Below are 24290 nucleotides of genomic sequence, written 5' to 3' on the forward strand. Positions count from 1 at the left end.
TCGGTGCTTAAATTTGCTCAAATGAGGAAATCATATTTTGAAGAAAAAAGACCCACTAACAAATCTCTCGTGGGATCTACAGTTGCTAACTGGACAACCATGCTGCCGTTTTAAGAAAATCACCATAAATGTGTGATCCACATTCCACATGCTTATGAAACACAACTTGTGTATCATTAAACAAAATAGATTATTCCACTATCAAATTGCACTTTATTTGATGTTATTCATGTTCTTGGAACTCTTAGTTATTATAATTTACGATAACACATGAAAGCAGCACAAAAACATTAAAAAAAATCATCTTTAGCCACATCTGATACAGATACAGTCGACAATGTGAATTTTCATAACGTGATTTATTCTTCAGTGCCTGACCTGCACAATGGGAGCTCAGATTTCTGCAAACTTTACTAAATATAAATAAATATCCAGCCAGGATCAAATCCAGGCTGTGTGCAAGATACGGGCAGCTAATGAATCCCCGGCATGGGTGTGTGTTTAATCAGGTGGAGCGTGTGTGTGTGTGATCTTTTATTAATCTCTTTGACCCCAGGTTGGACGAGACCTGGGACACCCACCTGCAATCCCTTTTAATGGAAAGTGACGGGGTCCCTGTGCCTGCTTGACACCTTCAAACCATTCTGAACAGCTCCCTCCGACCCACCCCGCCGCCGCTAATGAACCAGCTGGTACACCCCAGCGGCCCCCTCCCCCGTCCTGAAAAAACAGAATCTGCCCTGCGACCAGAGCTGGAGCGAGGGAGGGAGGGAGGGAGGAGGAGGAGGAGGTGGTGGTAGCTACAGGAGATACATCAGCCACTAATGAGCGCTGGAGAGCAGCCCACTTCGCCCGCTGAGCGCCGTGGACTGGGGTCTCGTCTCTGACCCCTCAGCGACAGAGCCAAAAAACAAACATCAGGATTACCAGGTTACAGGGGGCGGAGGGTTTTTGGGAACCATTACAACCAACGTGTATTTGTGCAGTAGTCCAAAGTTTTCAGATATTAGCATTTTAAAATATATAGATATAAAAATGAATAAATCTTCAAGAATGATACAGGGAGCCAATCAGTGTGCAGGAAACAGGCGATTCCCACCGGTGGGCCGGCACGGGGCGGTATAGAGACAGGGTCGGACGTATATGGTTTACACTCGAGGCTGAGCTAATAAAACATTCTCACTCGTTTTTTTCCCCCCCAATTAAACTGCCTGGGTTAAACAGGATCACTCTGCAACCCCTGAGATGTTACTATGGTTTCCCGTCCTATGAGAAATTATGGGGGGGAGGTGGTGTGGTGGGGTGGGGTGGAGTTGGGGGAGACCCAGAACTACAGAGATTTTTTTACATCCCAATGTCTTTTTTTTCTCCGTCTGACTAATTAGCGAAAAAATGTCGGAAAAAAAACGGAATACATTTTAATTGCTAATTATTGTGAGGGTCCTTTTGAGGGAAAAGAAGAAAAAAAAAAGAAACGACTGATGCTCGATGACAGCGGGCTTGATCTCCTCTCTCCCCTCCGAGTGAGAGAATGTCCACGTTTTTTTGTGCTGAGAGTGAATTGGGTGCTGCTTATTTAATTTATCCACAGAAAACAAAAAAAAGCTTAATCATATCTTGCTGACAGGGAGAGAAGCTCAAATTAGCAGCGATGCTATCTGCTGAAAGGAGTCAGGACTTAGGCTGAGAATGGTAAGCACTAATCTCTCCATCCCTGCATTTATTCACTATGGGACTAATTATCAAGTTTTTTTTTTTTTTGTTTTTTTTTGCAAGCAATAACCTCAGCGAGCGGCCAAGCTGTGCCAGAGTTCTCTGGAAACCCTTAGGTCCTGTAGAATACATTGTTAGTTTGACTAGCGACCACGGCAGATGACCCTGCGCACTCGGCCAGTCCATGCTCACCCTCCTGCCGCCACAAATTTCATTAAACTCAATTATTTTTTATGTTAAAAAATAATAAATAAGCAAGTGACCATTCAAAAAGGAAGGGCCCTTCTGACTATAACCACAGGAGCCCCTGGAACCTCAGAGGCACATACAGCCATGGACAGTGCACAGGTATAACAGAGACCCACACTGGACCCACCAGACACACAGATGTGTGATGGGAAGAAAACTGTATGTGTGAGTGAACAAAATGGCCTGCATCCATGCCAGTCAATGAGCCTAGCCATGTTGTGGCATCATAATAAAGCCAATAAATACCTTTTACATATTGAACAAAAAAAATGAATCACAGCGAGCCCCTCAGCAGGTCCCATTCAGGTGAACTCTGACCTCTGCCCCCACCTTTCTAAGCGTCCCGGAAGCCTGGAGGCCCCAGGTTGAAAACAGGCCCCTTCTGGGGACCGAGGTTCAACGTCCACCTGGTCACTCTCACCACCACCGCCTACGCTTGTGCGGGACAATATTTGGACAAGTCAACTGCTGAGTCAAACAGAAACAAGGGGGGGTGGTACGTGTACGACAAACGCTGTCAATGGTGTAAAAGCAAAACAGCTAATTAATTCGCAATGAGCACAAAAGCATTTCTAAACTGTATTTTATTGAGATGCATTAAAATTTGCATTCTATAATATCTACAGTCACCTTGATCACCAAACAACTTATTTGCATGTTTATAATCAGGATGCGCCATCTAGTGGTGCTTCCTTACATGACATGGGGTACCAATAACTGAAACCTTTTTAATTCTATCTGAATATTCAGATCTTTTGGGGAAAATTGGGATTTATTTCCTCAGGGCATTGATCCGAAGTCTAATGTCTGGACTTGTTCAGTGCTAAATCTCTTTCTTTTGTTAAAGATGTCAGCTGTACAACCCTCTGATTCCAGCCACCTTCCTGATTTCCCTCAGGTTAATCCTCCATGTCCATTTCTAGGTCTCAAACAAAGAGAATGATGAATCTTTGATCCTGTATTAAAGCAGCCAGTAGTTTACTTCATGTCACAAATGGATCTTTACCAAATTCAGCTTGATTTGATCCCCACTAACAGCTCAGTGCCCCTCAGGATGCCTGGCCAAACAAGATTTTATTACCAAGAAGAACGCCTTTTCATTATTAGTGGAGAGGATGGTGGCAGCGGTCGGAGCCTCTCTCTCCGTTAATGAGGCATGAGGATTATTTTCACAATCGCACCATTTTCTTGGAGGGGCCTTCTTGATTGGGTCACGGTGAGCCAGCGGGGACAAGTTCCCCCCGGTCGGGGTGTCAGAATAAGGCATGAAGGCTCAATTTGCTCACCCCCTTTGTTCAGTAGCGACTGGTGGGCAAAGTGCCCAGCCTGGATGTGAAAAGCGAATTAAAAAGGATCGTCCAGTTGGGGATACATTAAGTCAAATTTAAGCTGTGGATGTTGCGCTAAGCATGTACCAGTCATCCCAGTCGCCCAAGGACAGGTCTGGCTACTCGGGCGCTCCCAAAGACGGGGGGCAAGGGAAACGAGGTGGAGGAAGAGGAGCTGAGATGGAAGAGATGGGGAGGGGACAGCCTTAGGTATGATGAAATAAACAGGAGAGGCTCACACATGTCTTGTTACTAATGCTAGCTGAGAGGCCGCCAACTTCCGCCCGGGAAAATATATTTACATGCATTTATTCTGCAGTGGACCTGGCCACGGTGTTAATAAATGTTGCCATATAAGACGCCTAACGCAGATTTTCGGCATATGTTGCACTTTTCAGACATGCTGTGTCCTGTGTTGCCAACTAGTGTCCTGTGTTGCCCTCCGTTGTGGCAGTCAGTGTTTTTTTTTTTTTTTATTGCTATAATGTGCATTTTCTGCCTTTGATTAAAGATTACTTATCGGCTCCCCAAGTCACTGGCACCAAAAACTAGTGCTCTCTCAGCACTCTCAGCATTTATCCAAACCAAATGTTGCTTCTTTTTGTAAATTGTCTACACAAATATTACTCTTCCAAAAAAAAGTTCTTGCCTTGATGGTTTGATGCAAAGTTTGAATTGGATGATCTGCCAAATCTATCCTTATTTGCGTAAAGTTGAGATTTTTGATGGTCTGCTTGGTAGAACAGGATCTTCAGGTCCTTCAGATGCTAGAAGCCTTTTTAACTTTTAGAGAACACATGTGAACACATGTAATTGTGTCACTTTTAATATTCTCAAAGTCCTTGGTAGAAGTCAAAGGCTCCTGTTAAAATTAAAACAAAAATTTGATGACGTAGCATCCTTGTGATGCAGCCAGTTACTGTCAATCCCATAATTGCTCTGCAGAGGTTGGTTTAAAAGCTTTGTTCCCATATAAACCCTTAACCCCAGACAGTTGAGCAGGGAGGTTGATCTCCTGTCCTCCACTGGTAGGGCAGGAACTGACCCCCACCCACAAACCCTCCATAATTTCAAACTCCTCCTCTTCCACCTTTTGTAGGCTTCAGAAACAACCTGTTCCCTCCAGAGACCCGCCTCATCTCCCCAAAGACCCGCCTCTCACTCCTCCCTTTAGCGCTGTTACAGTTTAATGAGGTCTTCCGCTCGACAGCACTGAAAACAAAGAGACCAGGATTTTCAGGAGATGATCCGGTGTCTGCTGCTGTATGATGATGGTGTGATGAAGGATGGAAAATTTTCTCAACCCTTCATTAAAATGTTTCTGTCACTAACAGAGGTGAGATTGCACAGAGATCAAACTGGCCACCGATTAAGAATATTTGTGTGTGTGTGTGTGTGTGTGTATATATATATATAAAAGATGCCCTTTTCCTCCCTCTTTTTTTGGCAGCCGAGTTCTCGTAGGCTCTAATTATACACATGCGAGGGTGAAGGAGGCATGTCAAAGCTTCTTGTTTATGATAAAGTGACAGAAAATCATTTGGGGGTCAAGTATACCCCTCTCCCCTTAAACTCTGAGAGCAGCAGCTCCTCCCTCTCTTCCATCCTGGAAACCACACACCAAGTCATTAAAGGCCGGCTCCCATCAATATATATATATTTATTTATTTATCTCATTTTCCACCCCCCTCTTTTTTGACAAATTTGAATTAATATTTCACCAGAGTGCCTGGGGAAGTATATTTTCTGTGTGAAGGACAGTTAATCCATAGCGTAGACCCCCCCTCCCCACACACACACACACCAACACACACACACACACACACACACACACACACACACACACACATTCCTGTTTCCTCCATGTTCTGGTTTGTTGACTGACCAGCGTTCTGCTGACTAAAGAAACAGATGTCATTTGCATCTTTCCCTTCCTGCCATACATCCCTCTCTCTCTCTCCTTGGGGGGCGTAGGCGGTGTTTCAATTTGGGCGTGATCCACGGCGCTCCCCTCTGGGATGCCACAATGTGACATGTTTGCATGCCGCCTGTCACGGTGGCCCCGCGCCGTGCCGTGATGAAGCCATCAAGCGATTTCCCGAAAAGAATGGAAATAAAACAGCAATCAGGGGCCGCGGGCGCCTGCTCAAGGTCGCATCGATTCATTAGAGCGGCGTGTGGATGTAAAGTGGCGGAAGTGGGTTCCTCGTCTGCGGGGCCGCAGCTTTGTATTCCATGAATGAAAACAGTGCTTCAGATGTCAAAATGCGTGTTAGTAATGTCAATCGTGGAATCAGTTGTTTTTTTTCCCCCCTCTTGCATTTGAGTTCATGCATTTGGGCAACATTTCACTCTTATGAGTTATTAAATATGAGCTTCAGATTGAACTTCAGACTGCATTTGGTTGCATCACTTCTATCTCTAGGCCAAAAATGTCCAACCAGCAGATCTCTTCCCCTGGATGGACGTCAAACTTAACCTCCAGTGAGAGCACACACACACAAACACAAGTAACTGTATTCTCACATTTACATTCCCCTACACACACACACCCGAACGTACATGCTCTATTACAACGTACACACGCACAGTATTACTACATACCCACCCACCTATCAACACACTCGAAAAAAATACACTAGTACGCACTAACTTATGCACATTGGCATTAGACACATGCGTACACACACATACACACGGTGTTGTTATACACACATACACTCACACACACAATCACATGCACATTCATGCACACACACCCACACATTCTTAAAGACTGACACACGCACACGCGGCCCGTTTTGGAGCCCCCGTGGCTGTTGACGGACACGCCGCGGCCCCTGCAGTGACCAGGCAGCGCGTCTGCAGTGGATCCCGTGACAGCAGCGGCGCTCGGCCAGACACTGTTTTGATAGATGCGAGCGTTTTCTATATTCGGCCCTGAATAGCGACACCCGCTGACCCCCGCGTCGCCTCCGCCCCACCCACTCCCCGTTCCTGAGCCCATGCTGGGGAGCGGGTCAGAAGACAAGGGGAGGACGGTGGGACGTGGGGTGAGGCCGTCCCGCTTCATTACAACATCCCCGCCGCTTTAAATGCTCGCTAAAAGTTGGCGCGAGAGAGCGAGGGAAGAGGGAGAACAAGAGACGCGCCACCTGTCGGCTCGTCGCCGCCCAAATGTTTAATAGCCGTGTCGGGTTCCAGACGCGCGGCTCTCTGAGGATACAGAGCGACAATGTGAGCGACCAGGGGCCCACACACACACACACACACACGCAGGCATGCCAACACACACATCATAAATAACGTGATGGCTGGCAAATGACACTTTGTTTATGTTTGCCTATTTGAGTCAAATTTACAGCAAATGCTTTGGACCTGAGAGGCCGCACCAGAACTCGCGTCGCAGTTCGGGCCTGGAAACTGGTCTAAGCTTTCTAGGCATGATAAAATATCAGTAAAGATAATCATCCACACAGCCGATTTCCAGTCTGAGGTTTAAGACGGCAGAAACATAAACTAATTTTAACACCCAGTCACAGCGCAACTGCAATGCCTTGCACTTTTGGACGCCATGACGGTTGGTTAAGATAATTTTCTATGGGAGGGGTGGGGAATTCTCTGGGTGGAAAAAGCGTGAGAAAGGGGAGGTAACCCCTTATGTCGATATAAGAGGACAAATTCCATGTCCGGCCGTCTGAGCTGCCGCAGTCTGATCGGCGAAACAGAATGACCAAGGCACTCTTTACACCTGTCGCCATTTCTAGCCACTGCAGGATCATAGACAGACTAGGGGATCTCGTATTAATGTTAAATCATCTCACAAAGTCACATTTTCATGATAGGAGACCTTTAACCCTACCTGTCCCTGTAACTAATGGATAAGTCTTTAGACCTCACTTTTCTTCAAATTTAAAATCGCATTTCCGAGTTGTGATGAACGTAGTATCATACCAACCATATTTTCTATGAAAACTCCAATGGACCGATTTTTTGAGGTCTAAGGCACTAGTTGTTGACATGCCAGATCTGAGCTGGAATGCCAGACCAGAGTCTCTGGTGGGGATTTGGTAAGGAAATTACAGGCATGGGTGGGAGGTTTCAAATTTCAGTGCCCAAAGGTATACTGACAACTGACAACCCTAAATATCCAGAGCGCCTTACAATCAGTAGTTACAGGGACAGTACCCCCCCCTGGACACACTCAGGGTTAAGGGTCTTGCTCAGGGACACAATGGTTGTAGCCATCATGTTAGCCACCACCCTCACTACGCAGATTTAGGCTCAGTAGCACTTTTGAAATCATTTTCAGGCTCTGGGTCACGTGACAGTTCGGCCCGAGGACAGGACTGCCAGAAGCTCATCGTTAGACTGTCTTCTTTCTCCTCTCCTCTGATTTGGCTGTACCGCCTCCCTCCTTCCGCACACTCTGTTCCTCTAGCTGGCCGACCCCAGCCATGTGCTTTGTGCTGCACCCACGGCGCAGAATTAGCATCTGCAGTGTGGTAGGCCGGGCCGCATCACAGTAAACAAAACCCCCCGACCAGATCTCCCACCGCCGCAGGGCTGCCTGCCTGAAAATCACCGCCACGCCGCACGGCCGAAACTGTATAATGAACTTCGCGCCATTGATCCGGCTAACAAAGGGGGCCCAATATGTTTGCTCCAGCCGGGAACATGCACTCATAAATCTTTGAGCGGGGTGTGTGCGCCTCCCCGCCGCTGTTTAGTTATTTCCCACTCAATCCCGCCGACAGACGGCTGGAGGAATGAGTGTCTCCTCCATTATTTCCTCGCGCTCCCCGTAAACATCAATGGATTTATTGGGCCTATATATAAACTGTACAGAGATTTGGGGTTAGATTAAAAACGTGAGGAATCGCAGCTCCCAACGCCGTACCGTACCCCCACAAACGTCACAAGCGTCCGAGTTTATCGACGTTACACTTTCCTTTTTTCATTTTAATCGTCTTATTTAACCGGCTGTGCAGGTTTCTGGGTTTTATTATGATTATTATTCTCGAAAATGGGCAAAAAGCTCGTGGAGAACAGGTGATATTCCGGAAAAGAGCTGCCATGCCGCATGATTGATATTTCCAGCGCAGGTATCACTTCCGATCCGGCCGACATGTCGGCGGCATGTTCCAGGTCCCGGGCGCAGGGCCGCCTTCTGTCGCGCACGGTCGGTAATAAAAGTTGCCCATTGATTTTCTGTAGCTGCTTGTAACTGTTAATGTTGATACATCAATGGCCAAAGGAAAGCAGAGGCCTTAATAGCGGACGGCGAAGGTGCGGGGCCGGGTCGGCTCCCTAAATCACCGAATCCACCGCCGCGATCGATAGGACTGTAACTGCAAGTGTCCCGCTGCCTTACTAATGTTTTATAATAAACTGACAGGCCATAATAAGGGGAACAGCGGAGGGAGCAAGAGGGAGGAAGGGAGTTAAATCACATCGCCGCCCCACTTCCCGTTCCAGTTTTACAAACTTTGCTCTTTTCCCCCCTAACGCGGTCCGGACAGCGACACTTTTTTTGAACTTTCGTTTTGACTCAGACCTTCGCTCATTATGTGACCTTTCTAGTCTAAAAGGTAATAGACCACCTTGATTGATAAGAAGAAGGAAATTAATGCAGACAGAGAGTGATACGGTAACTGTTGAAATGGAACTGTCTTTTCTCTTGAGGTCAAAGGTAAAAAAACAGTGGGTGGGGGAAGGTTTTTTTTTTTTTTTTTGCCGCAACTTCTCGCTAATGACAAGTGCCCAGCTTGTGGCCCATAATAATGCTGTCATGGAGATCTGGAGCTTTTAAAGCCTGATAAAGTCTGAAAGCCTCTGAGAGCTGCTGATTAGGCGCAGCACTGGCCTTTCCCGACGTAGTCGGCTTTGCCTTCAATTTCCAACATCTGCAGCAAACCAAAAAAATATATATATATTTATATATATATATATATAAAATGAAGGGGCTTTGCCGCATCTGTGTGTGAGCAAGAAATATAAACGCTTTTCTGAGTAAATAGCGAACATCATGTGAAGTACAGGGGTGGAAAAGGCATTTTGACTAAAATGTGGCTGTGCCACTGTACCTCCTTACACACTCACGCAACTTGTGCAAATACACACACACACACACACACACACACACACAGAGAGAGAGAGAGAGAGAGAGAGAGTTTTATAACGTGTATTGATCAGGCTGACGTGCCATTTCACAACTTTCAGTGACTTACAGACCCATCAGCGACAAACTGCTGCGCTCCGGCAAATAAAAAAAAAAAAAAAAAAAAACGTGCCCCCTATTATCTCGCATTTAATTAAGACACAGCCGTGATTTCATGCACCATTATTTGGGCCCTGTCTGGATCTCACAGGCATAAATATTGAACCGTCACAGGCCCAGGGAATGTTAATCAATCCCCGCCGAATTCCAAATGATTTGCTCCGTTTCAGGAAATTAATATTTGCGGGCCGACATACATTGCATCGCTGAGTTCCTTCGCACCCGGGTAGGGAAGAGAACATTGATTTTGGCCGAGGAAGTTAGGCAGGCCCGCTTAATTAGGCCGTACCTGAGGTATCTGAGAAAGGAATGGAAGGGAAAAGCGAACGAACGACTTTCTGTCTCTTTTTACATGGTAAATAAAGTAAAACTCTCCCGACATGTCGACGTTTGTCTCTTGCTCTCCAGCTGATAATATTTAACCCCGTGAGTAAGCAGATCACCCTGAGAGCAGCACATCTGAAGCTGCCGGAATATTTCAGCAGATTGTAGGAGCTCCTGTGACGATTATATCTGACAGTTGGGTTGTATCGTCTGTGTTAAAGCTTTATTCTCCTGATCTTAATTCGCATTGAAGCATCAAAGTATCGTTATATTTCTGTAAATGTTTAGCATCCTAACACACTAGTCCCCCCCCCCCCCCTAGAAAATAAAATGTCCTTTTTCTCCTCCCTGCTCCAGACCGGAGAAACGTGGTAGTGGCCTGTGCCCGGGACACAGATCCCCTGTCCTCTGGGAACAACAACAGGGGCCTGGCTTTCTTTCACCTCGCCCCTCTCTGACAAGCCCTGACACCGCTGCTGGGCTCACAATTACCCCTGACAGCGGCTGACCTCGCCGCGACACGCGGGGTCGGCCAACTTCCCAACGCCAGTCGCTTTTCTTCTCGTGGTCCTGGTCCTGGTCCTGCTTTGTTCGTTGTAGAAACACCGGCCTGTCCCCAAACTCCCTCAAATTCCCCAGCCCACTAAGGCGAAATCAATTGCGGCGCGGTAATTATTTACCCATTGATAAAGCCTTCAGGGCGGGTGAGAGGCAGCATTCGTTTCCGGCGCGGCGGGCGAGGGCGACAGTGAGAGTGATGGGGGGGCGTGAAAGACAAAAAGGTGTCCGGCGACGTCCCATCACTCCTCTCCTCCCCCTGAGAAGTGGGGCGAGCGGGGTTGTGTCCGTCCCGCTCCTTATCGACACTCGGCTTTACAAAGAGCCCCCTTGGCGGCCCGCGCTGACGGATGGCTGAGGCTCGGCTCACGACGGAGCCGCCGGGCCGGAGTCGAGTCCGGGGGAAAATGTGGCTTTGATTTCCTTTAAAAGGCTTCGTTTGTAAAGCGTCCCGAACAGATGGAGAAAGTGGTGGGATTTACCTGCGCTTGACCTTGCACCCCCTGCATTATTATCCCCCCGGTTTTCAGGGTTTTAAAAGCTTTTTAAACTAAGTGGGACTTAAGTGGGAGAACGAGATTCCAAGGAACAGTTGTGTGTTCGGTCGGAGAATGAAGGCGTAGGAACGGGCCGATGCGAGGCGCGAGCCTCCGAATTTCATGCCTCATTTCATCACCGTCCGATTAATTGGCTCCCCAGCTCCAGTCACGGTGGAAACCATTTACACACAAAACACACACACACACACACACAGAGGCACTGCTGGATGATATTAACCGGAGCACTTCTAATCTCCTGGCTTAGTCTTCTTCCCGCTCAGAAGAAGAAGAAGCTGCCGCCCCGCGTTTCTGGCGGTATCCCGGGCGCCGCCGTGGGCGATACACTTCCCTCAGGTGAGCTTTTTTATTATGGATGATGTTTCCATGAAATTATTTAGTGCACCAGAACCCCCCCCACCCACCCTCCGCCACACACAAACACTCAATGGCGGCGTTAATCCTGGCAGGGCCGGGGGAGAGCAATCGCCGGCATTTCATTACGGGCCCTGCTCCTTTGTGGAGTGTTGTGGAGTCTCCGGCTGCACTAAAAGGTTTTTTTTTTTTTCGGTATTGGTTGTTTGTTTCGCTGCTTACTTATTTATTTATTGCTCTCCTTTTTCTGTCTTTCCTTAGAAAAGTCCGGCTCGAGCAGAAAAAAAACCATATATATATATATATATATATATATATATACAGGAGGTCAGAACACACACGTGCACAGACACATTCGATCCTGCCTCTTCTGCGACGATCAAAAGGCCGGTGGGATGCAAGCGATATGATAATACTGCACGCGTGTGATGAAATCGCTGGCGCGGTTCGGCCACGCGGCGTAGATCCATCGCTCCTGAGCCGGGGGGGGGGGTTCTGCTGCCAGTTCGCAATGAGAATGTTACCTTGACATCAATGTCTTGGTCAGCGACTGATGTGGAGGGCTCGGTGGGTCCTCGTCTCATCGCATTATGTTAACGGTAGCGGGGTGCGGGTGTCCGGATCAGAGGACGACCCCTGGCATCCCAGACTCGGGTATAAATAAACAAATAGTATAAAAAGAAACTAAGTATTGACTTTTTATCGGTACAGGAAGGTTTTTCCTCCATGAATCGGAATTCTGGAGCCTGTGAAGGCTGTGTGCCGGGGGTTGAGGGGGGACGTACGATGCACACATCCCTTCACCTGAAGAGGTCCCGCGTCTTGAGTGAAGGACCTGCGGCCGCGGCCTGATCCTTGCATATCGACTGCATCAGCAGCCGTCATTATATAATCATCACAGCGGAAGTGCGGAAAAGAGTTGACCACGCACACACACACACACACACACACACACTCACACACAACACATCTGCAGCCGACTTGTTATCGCGAGTGGGAGGGGACTGCTGTCTCCACTCAGAATCGAAACCCCAAGGTCCCCGGGATAACCTTGGGACAAGTCGAAAAAAAAAAAAAAAATGCAAGAAGGGCTGTTTTCTCCTGCTCGGCCGGTAACTCACCCAAGCTGAACAGCACCAGGAACTTGAGGCAGACGAACTCCCTCTGGTCGAACTGCAGCGAGCGCAGCTTGCCCACCAGCTCCTGCGCGTGGCTCAGCAGGTTGTTGAGCGTCGCCCCGGCTTGGGAGGCAATTACGGCGTAATCCACCTGAAGGAGAGGCCCACAGACGGACAGACAGACGGACAGAGAGGAGTTATTACTTATAAACCATGCTGCCAGCGTCTCACGGGACGACCAGCCGCCCCACCCTCACCACACGCACGCGGAGGCCAGAGAATGTTGGCCCCTGGCCTGCGTAAATGTTGTGCTGGGCGAACGGGGCTGTAATTGTGGTCGCAGCTACTTCCCATCGCACGCTGCAGCACATTCACAATTATAATGCGTCCATTGTGAGCATTCGTTGGGAATTTCTCGAAGTTGTCGGGGAGCTGGGCCTGGGTTCTGGGGATAATTATGGAGGATAAATTCAAAACGCGCCCCCGGTGTGGTGTGTTCACAGCTCCGTCCCTCACCAACCTGTGGCATGGGGAGCATTCTTTGCCTCTGCTATCTTCTGCAGGAGACGCTCAAAGGACAGAAAGACAGCGTTTCTTCAATAATGAAGCTTTGGACAGTTCACCCATCTTCTCTCATCATCTGACGGCCTGCAGGACTAAAGGCCACAAACATCTCCGCATACGTGATCAGCTGCAGCGAGCAGGGACAGCGGCGGAGAGGTGGTGGATATGCTAATCGGCTCGGGCGTTGGTGGATCCCCAAGGCTCCTCCTCAGCTCCAGAGCCGCCCCCCCCCTTCCTCAAATCCCACCTACCCTCCAGGCCGTATCGCTATTGGAGGGTCTCCCATGGACCCTCCTGTCCTCACCCCCCCTTTCAGGTGTACTTAATATCTGCAGCAGCAGCAAATTTGTCTTGGAGGCAAGTCCTTAGCTGCCACTCACCATAAGCAGGCCATATTAAATTTTTATATTTATTGACAATTCATTACCATAATTGACTGCGCCAGGGTTTTTTCGGGGAGGAAGGTAGACGGCTGCCTCCTAAGCACGTGCAGCGGTCCCTCGGAGCCGCATTTGCAATTAAAAGCGCTGCGTATTTCGAATTTATTTATTGTGTAAATACGACGAGTGGAATTTTGAAAGGAGCCCGGGCTGCACCCCCCCTTTCCTCCCGCCCTCGTTCTCGGTGGCTCCTTTCTCACCTCCAGCCTCATCACGCATCAGGCATTCTCTTCCCCTCGCCCTCCCTTTGCTGCTTTAAGCAGTAAAAAATTATGAGTCAGTGAAACGCGGCACCCCAAAGGTGTCGATCAATTTACATAAAATCAACTGCGCATGAAATAAACTCCTCTCTTGGTTTACTGGCAAGTTTTTTTGGGGGGCCGTGAGGAGACAATAAGTAGTGACGGGAACAAAAAAAAAAGGTTATAAAAACAGAATTATGAGGTATAACGCGCCACGGACTGTACTTTTAGAACTCAAATAAGAAATAAAGTGTAAAAGTGAACAAATCGAGTCGGTCACCGGGGATCTATCTGTGCCCGCGACCGCCGCACTGCGCCGTTTATCGCATTTCTGAAACAACGTTCCCTGTGAGGAATGACGGATGCTTCGTCCGGGCCACAAATCACCGATGAGGTGCTGCCAGGTACAAGACTAACTACCACAGGTTAACCTGGTACACCGGGGCTGATCATTGCCTCCAATGAAGGAAGCGAAAGCCTGACCTGCTCAGGAATATTTCTAATATTTTGCTCTGTTTCTGCGCAAGTTGCATGAAAACATGATTTCACTGGATCCGTTTTGGACTCAAGTCTATTTAGTTTAGTTTTAAGAACGCTGGCGGAGGAGACCTTGCTTTTCCATCCACAGAAACGCGGCGGCGGCGGCGACGTGCACCGCTGCTCCGCCTGACAAAAGACGGCCGCCCTCGTTTGATCCGAGGGGGACAACAGAGCGGCGTATAAATTTGGTTATGAATGCGTCGTTCTCGGACGCCTCTGAAGGCCGGGCTCGTCGCAAGCTATCTGGAGCCGGCCAGGACTTGAAAAGCCATGTTCAAAAGCCAGGGGAGGGGCGGAAACTCGGACAGTGACACGTTTGAAAGCCGTCCGCCACCGGCCGGTGTCAAGTGTCACTGCATTGGTGGGCTGATCCCCTACGGTGCTCGATGGCACTCTGTCAGTATGTGGCATGCGTATATACTCACACGCACACACACACACACACACGTATGCAAACACACACAGTGGGCAAAACGGGCCATCGAGTCAATTGTTAGGACTTGGGAGGCAGGGCTGTCCCTCCATCACGCCACGGACATCGCCGCCCACACTCCAAACGAAGACACTCTAATTTGCGCTGTAATTAATGAGTGTGTGTGCCGAGTGTGTGTTACCTTGTAAACAGCTATGAGTGTGACAGATGTGTTTGTGTTTCTGAGAATGTGTATTTTGAGTGTGTGTGTGTGTGTGTGTATTTTTATGTCTGTGGGTATAGTCAATGTGCATTTATGCATGTACGGTTGGGCCTTCGTGTGTGTGTGTGTGTGTGTGTGTGTGTGTGTGAGGGAGCAGCTTCCTGTCACTGCAGCCTGTTGAAGTGTAATGGGAGATAATGAACGGTGGGAGTCTCCCCTCTGCCCCCCAAAGGCTCCGCAGCACCAGCTGTTCATTAACCACAATATGCAAACGAGACCTGGACCACGGTGCCCACACCCCTCCGCCCCGCCCCTCGCTGCTTCACACAGACGTCAACTCGCTTCATCCTCCATCCTCATGCACGTTCTGGTGTTCTGGTGACCCAGTGTGGGCAACGACGGTTGACTCTTTCTCTCTCTCTCTCTCTCTCTCTCTCTCCATAACTTTCCAACCCGTAAACAACCTTGATCTGGATTCCAGAGCTTCTTCTGCTGTTCTGGAGGGGGATTAATAATTCAAATCGCACATTTTTACTGACAGGTGGGCAGTGTTGAGAGGCATGTTCATAACTGGTAATTTAAAGCTTCTTCAGTGTGTGTGTGTGTGTGTGTGTGTGTGCGTTCTCAAGACAGACTGAGAAATTAAAGGTCCTGCCTTACAGAGAGACCCAGCGAAGCCTCGGGCGTTAAGTCCGGCTTGGGTTCCTCTGAGGCTCTCGCTAAAGGAAAAACATAATCACCCCGCCCCCCCCCTCGCTTTCTGTCTTTCCGTCGTCCCACCTTGCCTCTACGACTCTCGCATGCTTAACCAACGGCTTTGTTTAGGCGTCATGCGATAAAAAAAAAATGCATAATTGATTATTCGGTCGCATTAGCTGATACCTGTGGGCGTGATGTATTTTTAATGGGAGCGGTGGCTGCGCCGAGGCGCGGACTTCGATAGCGCTTTAAAGGCTGCTGCTGAGGGAGAAGGAGAGAGTTTTACCTGCTGCCCGGTCACCAGGAGGATGGAGCTGTCTTTGCTGTGCAGAACCTGCCGGAAAATGTGGTCGAGGATGAGCAGTTCGCTCCAGCAGTTCTGGAGGAGCTTCATTTGGTCGTCAACCTGTACACACAAACAAGAGAAGGAAGTGAGGGGTTCCTCTTCTCCTACTGTAGGACAGCCTCTGTGCAAGAGTGAGGCTCAAGTCCCCGGGAAGGACTTTGTGGCAGGACTTGGCACAGAATTAATCATGATTAATCATGATTTACTTTAAACAATTACACGGAAACGTATGGGGAAGAGGCTCGGGCCATAACAATTTTTACAAATGTGAACCCAGACCTAACATAAAACCAGCAGAACCATGAGTTTAGAACCCCCAAGGCTGTTTTTTGAGCCTTGCACCGATTCACACAGTTCCTACCTTGCATGCTGATTGGCTAGGAGCCATTTCTAAACCAAACCGAACTTATTTAATGATATGGGACATGCATTTATTACTGCCATCATTTATGTGTATGTCTTTGGTCATCAGCATAAAACAGTGATGTTATTAAAATAGTAAAAAAAATAAAATAGTGAAGTGATTGTCACATGTGATACACAGCAACACAGCACACGGTGCACACAGTGAATTTTGTCCTCTGCATTTAACCCATCACCCTGAGTGAGCAGTGGGCAGCCATGACAGGCGCCCGGGGAGCAGTGTGTAGGGACAGTGCTTTGCTCAGTGGCACCTCAGTGGCACCTTGACGGATTGATATTCGAACCTTCTGATTACGGGGCCGCTTCCTTAACCTCTAGGCCACCACTGCCCCTATTATTAACACAATATGAAAGTATTTATAAGACTTTTTTAGTGGTGCTGCTGTTGAGGCATTACCTATCATGTATTAGTGATTGTAACGCTGTCCACTGCTCATGATTAATCACGTCTTATCATCACTTATCAATTCTGTCCAATCAGTTCTGTTCTCACGTGAGCCCTGCCGCTGGGAACCTGTGTCAGTTCGCAGCAGAACCTGCTCCCCATCAGTCACTGTTGCTAATTTATCTGCCATTATGCGGAGGGATTACGTCGCCGGCCGGACGCGGTGAGCCGCAGGTGACCATGAGGGGGGCTGACGTGGGTCGGTTGGGAGTGATGGGACGCGGTAACAACGCGGCCATTGTGGCTGTAACGGTTTTCTCATGCCCCCGTCCCTGTTAATGATTACACAGAGTATGCAGAGACCAAAACAGCGAGAGAAAGGGCACATTGAGACAGAATGAGCTGAAGAATGAGGAAAAGGGGACATTTCTCCCACTTTTTAGGTCAACCAGCTCTCTGGACGAGTGATGGTGTTTAAGGGGCCCTGATTCTCTCTTCATTACTCACCCACGCCAGGAATGACAACCATTGAGAACCTTGAAATCACCGCGCCGCGCTCCATGTTGACATTTCCATCAATTCCGTGGTGTGTTTTGACTGCTCAGCCGCTGTTTATGCCACACGCAGCCATAACACACCGACTCTGGGCACCGCAGAAGAATTCGATAACTGTTCTGTTTATCGGTGAAGTTCGAAACAAAGAGACAAAAAGAAACGCTCCTCTTCAGACTCGCCACCGAGCCTCGTATCATTTTCAGTTATCTACACTCCAGATAGGGAGCACAATGTGGCTCTGTTAGCGATTTTACCAGGGGAAGGGGGTGGGGACAAGGGTCATCCTCAAATTCAAAGGCTTGTCTGTAGCACCTTCGGGCGATCGGATGCCAACCAACGCGAGTTTCTGTCAGGAGGAAAGAAAAAAGCCAAAGTGTCTACAAAGCAGCGCTGCAGCAGGACAGCTGGCATCAAAGGCCTCTGCCGTGACGTCCCCCCGAAACGCGGCACGAGAAAATGGGGGCTTATGACAGGAAAGGCAGACAATGGAGGGCTGGGGGCACATCTTTGACCTTTTAAGTGCCACTGGCACCCCAGTTTCCCTGTCAAATCCCTGTGGACTATCATAAATTAATAACAATAATAAATAATAAAAAGGCCCTTTTCCCCTTCTCAAACTAAATACATGGAAACTGATATATAAAAGTTTTAATTAGAAGAACAAAACTATTTTTTATCATAATCTGTACAACCCTTGGCTTTAAGTGTCAGTTATGGAGCCTTTTTTCGTAAATTATTCTGCATGGAAGTAAAAATTTAATACTTTCTTGTTATAAATAACAAGTCAAATTCATAATTGTAAATAATTGGCACTGTTTAGGCCACATCACTGCAGTGGTCAGACTGACTGTTTCTCCAGGCTAAATCTGGCAGGAGTCAGGGAGTCGCTTTTTTTTTTTTTTTTTTTACTCCAGCCAGAGATTGTTCAGAGTTATTATTTTATTTTTATTTAATGAAGTATGCAACGGTTGCTACAAATGCAGACAACAGTTTGAAATTCCCTCCCGCCTATGGGAACGGGCATCTGTCTTTGCCACGTCTGCAGCAGCTCCTTGCTTTGTCTGCAAAAACCTTGCAAAGCCCCTTAAACACTTAGAAAGCTCGCAGTGTTTCCACAAAATTCTAAACCATCCCGGCCTTTTATGAGCACCTTCTGTCTCGCACTTATAATGAAAGATGCATATCCTCCAAGAAACCAATTTAACACCTTTATGGCCATTCATGCCGGCCAGATCAATGCGCCGATCGATCCCTGCGCATGCAGTACGGCTCTCGGTATAAAACCCATCCACAAAGCGGGTTTAAGTTCGGTGGTGTAATGGAATCGCTCTAATTAAGAAAGGGACATTTCCGCACATTATAGCGGTGTTATCTATCCCTTCATCTGAGACAACAGAACACTAATATTAGGCTAGATAGGCAAAACAGGCAAATCAAAAAGTATTATTATTCTCTTTTCCTTGGGGTGGTCTGCCAGAAGCACCGTTAAGCATCGTGGATAACGGGACTTAACGAGGGTACGCAGCTGGAACGGATTTTAATAAGTCGCTTCATTTTTGATGTGCCCTAATGAACAGATTAATAGAATTTCCTTCAGAGCTTCCTAATGAACTGAATGGATCGTATTATGCATTCCAAAAATAATATAATTATATAAATAAAATTCCATATTCCAAAACGGCACTTATGTGAACACTCACACACACACACGCACACACACACTAAAAACATGTGCCACATGAAACGTCGGCCGACTCTCTGGACTGGAATCAATGCGGCATGCGGCGAGTCTCAGAAACCTACAGGTGAGGATTGAAGTGAACATCAATGATCCTCTCCCACAAACACACAGCTCTGGGCTTTCTTCTGCAGACATCTGCTCGCGCACACACACACACACACACACACACAGGCTCGCCTCCGGGGAGCGCTGCTGAATTCATTCATGCTCTCGGCCGCCTTAACGAGAGCGGATCTCGAGACAGCGCCACCCGCTCACCTTACAACTTCCACTAAAAGAACAGACGCTTCGACTCACACCTATTACAGAACAAGACATTGAAACAGCGCATCATGCAGCATTAAGAATGAAGTGTCATGCTGGACTCAGGCGCCCCTGGGAGCGGGTGGCCACCAGCACCCGTGTCACACACTCTTCCCCTGCCCTTATACAGGAGTCTGAGTACACGTCCTGCTGTTAGGTTCCCGTCTTGTCCTGGAAGTTCATAACTCCATCTTAGCATCACGCCGTTAACAGTCTGAAGTGAAAACTGGTCACTTTCATTTACATTTACATTTACAGCATTTATCAGATGCCCTTATCCAGAGCGACTTACAATCAGCAGTTACAGGGACAGTCCTCCTGGAGCAACTTAGGGTTAAGTGTCTTGCTCAGGGACACAATGGTAGTAAGTGGGATTCGAACCCGGGTCTTCTGGTTCATAGGCGAGTGTGTTACCCACTAGGCTACTTTTACCCTTAAACCTTATCCAGCTCTGGATTAATACCTATTCAGAAAGAGTAGACCACGAATATTCTCCTTGAGACGTAAAATATTGCTACACTGGCTTTGGCTGGCATAGTACCTGCCACCATTAAATTCCGACCCTGTGATTAGAAAGTATCCTGGTAATATAATAATATGAGAAGAATTTCCTGGCAGGTGGTGAAGTTTACTGCTGAGCACTGTGTGCAGGCCGTGGCCTCTGATTGGCTCCTCTGGGCAGGAACTGTCTGGGACAAGCGTGGGGCGGGGGGGGGCCGTCCTGATGGACGCCTGATCAATATCACGGGAGGGAGGGAGATTGATCAGTTCCCACGGTGACTGCATTAACAGTCTCTGGAGCATGACCTCTGACCTGCGCTGCGTTTGACTGGGACAAACACACACACACACCATGCCAAAGTGAAAACAAAAGGTAGTTGTAACCGCCATACAAGTAAAGGATTTCCTTTTCTGGCTCAGCTTTCTGAAGTGGCGGTCTGGAGCACTGGCCAGAAAAATAGAGACACGGCGATGCTGCCCACCGCCATGTTCCTTCTCCATCCTGAACTTGTTAGTTCTGAAATCTGCTTCACTTCTCAAGGTCACGTCAATATAAAAAGAGCTTTTTTCCACCCAGATGATCTAACTGGGTACTTAAGTACTACTGGGTAGATAAGAAGATGTAAAGCTTTATTGTCCGCAGCGTATAAAAATGATGTTTGTCTAGAAGATGGTATAAGGGGATAAGTAGCAGCAGGGTGCACTTGGATTCGAACCGTGCGGCTCGCGCTTACGAAATCTGAAATTCCTGATGCCGAGCAACACTCGCGGCCTCTTGAGCAACGCAGAAATTAAAAAAAAAATAGAATATCGGAGAAGTCAGTCTGATGAAATTAGGTCATGCGAACAAGTAAAAAAAAAAAAAAAAAAAGACAGCTCACCCGCCCCCCACCCCACTTCTTGGTTTGTAGATGCCTGAGCTTAGTGAGCTGCCAAAGCTCAGCCTGTTGCGAATGTGTGTGTACGTGTTTGTGTGTGTGTGTGTACGTGTGGGTTGCTCCTGCACGATAAACCCGTTGTAATAATGTTTTTCGGAAAATAACGGAAAAGAACAACGATGGCCTCAATCTGCAGTGCAGGATCTCAAACGGCTTAAAGCTAAGAAGCTATCAACTAATTATCAAAAACACAGAGCCCGGGCTGATCAATTATTCAGACGAACATTAGGCTCCTAATATACATGAAGTCATGGGAGCAGGATTTCCCTTAAGTACCATCCCCGCCCCCCCACCCCGTCTACAGTGAGAAAATAATGCTTTCCAAATGTAAAACGAGTTGTGCCCGGCCCTATTGATCGTCCCGTAGTCCTCAATCTGCACTCGCGCCACTTTAGAGCGGCTCCTTCTGACTGTGTGTGTGTGTGTGTGTGCATACCTCTGAATGATTTCTGTTCTTTTTTTCTTATTTGATTTGGATCAGTGGATTGTTTTCCACCTGATCATCGACCCCCCCCCCAAAAAAAAAAAAAAAAAAAAAAAAACCCACCCGACCCGTAATTTACGGTCGAGCGTCTGCCGATATTTACGGTTGGCGGGTGACATGTTGACGGCTGAGGTCCAGGCGCCCCCGTGCACTCTGGGCGCAGGGCTCCGCGGGGCCGAGGAGGAGTAAATGGGCTGCGGGGCCCTTTGTCTGGAACTCCTCCATAATTCAGGACGGCCCGGCCCCTCGGAGACTTTTCAAAAGATGCTGCGCTCTTGCAAAAAGGGTAAAAGGGTTTGGCCGGGGCAAGCGGCTCTGTCCAAACCGCGGCCGCTTGGGGTGGGCGGGGGCGAGTTCACCCGCCGTTACAGGAACAACAGGCCGCCGGTGCTGCTTTTAGAACCGGCACAGGTTCCTGAGGCCATAAACGCGCGCACCTGCGTGGGGGAACCGGCCCGTTCTGGCACCTGGTGCCGTTCCTGCCTGCACAAGGCGGTAATATCAGAAGAATTTTTATGTTTTTTTTTTTTTCCTTTGATCTGCCTTCAACACATTTCTTCGTTTGCATAAGCAATTGAAATTGCATATAATTGCAAAAAAAAAAAGAAAAGAAAACCGTAAAACCTGCCCAGCATATAGAATATATTTCATTTTAAGGCCCTGTGAGCATGGAAACGCTTATCAGCGAGCCCTGCCAGGCTGGGGACGGGCGTGAAAAATGCTCTAATGAACAGGTGGTTTTGTCCTTTTCTGCTGCTGCCAGGTCCCTGTGCGCCATATAGTGTTACCCAGCAGAAATGCACGTGTCACTCGTCGACGTGCAAAATCTAATCACACACGTTAGGTTAAATATAAGTGCGCTGTAAGGCGACCCTTTTGGGGTTCTTGCCGGTTATCTATTGTCTTTGGGCTCTGTGTCCACGAGCGAACCAGGGTCAAGAATAGAGGGCTGTAAATAAGTCGACGGAAATAGACGTCGAAGACAACTGCTGACGGAGAACGACAAGAGGTGCAGATTACATGTAGATAATCAGGGGTGGGTCCTGCTGAATAGAGGTCAAGATTTGAACAAGATGCTTAGAGCAGCCTAATAAAGCTACACCAGAGAAGTGAGAAAGTGAAGTGATTGTCACCTGTGATACACAGCAGCACAGCACACGGTGCACAGAGTGAAATCTGTCCTCTGCATTTAACCCATCACCCTGAGTGAGCAGTGGGCAGACAGGGGAGCAGTGTGTGGGGACGGTGCTTTGCTCAGTGGTACCATGGCAGATCGGATTCGAACCGGCAACCTTCTGATTACGGGGCCGCTTCCTTAACCGCTAGGCCATCACTGCCCTTAAGTGCTAGGGAATAAATGTGTTCCATGATGACATCATGTACTATTGTAATTTTACGCGAGGTGATCACGCGTGAGTTTTCGCCTATGAACCAGAAGACCCAGGTTCAAATCCCACTTACTACCATTATGTCCCTGAGCAAGACACATAACCCTGAGTGTCTCCAGGGGGGAACTGTCCCTATAAATACTGATTGTAAGTCACTCTGGATTAGGGCGTCTGATAAATGCTGTAAATGTAAAATGTAGATCAGTGAATAAAAGATTAGTTCATAATGTGTAATAATCTTTCATCTAAAACTGGGATTCGAGAAGAATTGAAACAGAAGTGATCATTTTAGAGTGCAATCGACTGATCAATAAACATGTTGCGTCGTTGGGAATTTTCATTTTATTATTTTCCCATTATTCCTCACAGTTTAGCTGCCTTGTTTGGCACCTAGTTGTCCTCCACGGTCTTGTCTTTTCGTTAGAAATGTGCACCGTAGAGAGGACTTCTTGTAGCTGCTTTATGAGGTTCTGTGGTGCGTTTGGACTTGTTGGTCAGTTTGGAAGTTGGACTGCTGTCCACTCAGAAAAGAGAAATGAACTGTTCTGTGTCTCCTGAAATCTCACGATATGATACGTATCACGATACACATGGGTCGCGATTCGATTTTATCACGATGTACAGTGAAGACATTGCGACATTCTACAGTTCGCTGAAAATGTTAAAACCGAGCTCAAACACGTGATGCTGCCTGAAATGCCAGGCGGTAATTCGAAGTACCCAGCTGTACAGCGCCATCTACAGGAGTGGAGGTTGAAGTCGCACGCTGATTCTCATCTCGGTGGACTAACTTTGCATACAAAATATCGATATTTTATGTTCCTGTATCGATACAATATCGCCACGTAAAACATCGATATTTTCGAACACTCCTGTTGAATCCTCCTATCTAAGCGCAATATGTAATGTAACCAAACGCAACACTGTACTTGGTTTTACCGATGCCACATAATATAAATACCATAATAATAATAATAATAATAAAGAGCTTTGGATTGTGAACAAAAGTGCCAGGTGGTGGTGAGTCTGGTCACCACTGGGCCAACGTCATTGTGTTTATGAAGAGATGCTTTTAGCTTTTATATTCGTCCGGCGTCCGGACGCTCCAGGCTGCGGCTGGACTATCGCTTAAAATGCAGTGGCTCTTGATTTAAGAAGGAAATTGCACTTTTGCAGGAGGGCATTTTGTGCCTTTCCTCTCCTCTTAGTAAAAAAAAAGAAAAAGAAAAAGTGAGTTGATTTGTTAGCGGGCGTTGATCGAAATCTACTTCTTGCCGCGTTGCCCACCAGCGACCGCGCGGTGCCACCACATCGCACGTCCTGCTCCTAACAAGTCACCACGCAAGCCAATAAAAAAGGCTTTTACAACCAAATTCACCTGATGAACTTTTTCATCGGCAAAGTGCTCGGAAATATAGATTTCAGGCAGTGGGGAACTTCTGAGAAGGGAAGGGCATGTTTCCTACCGCACTTTACCTCGGCCACCAGTAACCAGAAAAGCAATGAGGCTCACTTTACCTTTCGGTGGATTTAATGTTGTGGCGAGTCGGTGTTTAATGCAAATTTAAGTTGAATACATAAAATTTGAGGGATTTTATTCTTACGCACGTATCAAGAAAACTATC

The 24290-nt window shown here is 47.7% G+C and overlaps 1 protein-coding gene and 1 long non-coding RNA gene across 2 annotated transcripts in view; one reads left to right on the plus strand and one right to left on the minus strand.

Annotated features, from left to right (window-relative positions):
• The window catches only part of nr5a2 (nuclear receptor subfamily 5, group A, member 2), a 39507-nt gene that overhangs the window by 3123 nt on the left and 12094 nt on the right, over positions 1 to 24290 (minus strand). Inside the window, exons 5-6 of the mRNA XM_028961721.1 lie at positions 15888 to 16007; positions 12485 to 12632 (exon numbers count right to left, since the gene is read on the minus strand). Coding sequence (XP_028817554.1) covers positions 12485 to 12632; positions 15888 to 16007 — 268 coding nt within the window. The remainder of the gene's footprint in view (positions 1 to 12484; positions 12633 to 15887; positions 16008 to 24290) is intronic.
• On the plus strand, positions 6472 to 11535 carry LOC114769044 (uncharacterized). Its single transcript, XR_003743183.1, has 3 exons — positions 6472 to 6527; positions 11257 to 11345; positions 11459 to 11535. It is a non-coding gene; the product is annotated as an uncharacterized LOC114769044 (long non-coding RNA).

The sequence above is a fragment of the Denticeps clupeoides genome, chromosome 19 (assembly GCF_900700375.1).
Source record: "Denticeps clupeoides chromosome 19, fDenClu1.1, whole genome shotgun sequence".
NCBI classification, from domain to species: Eukaryota; Metazoa; Chordata; class Actinopteri; order Clupeiformes; family Denticipitidae; genus Denticeps; species Denticeps clupeoides.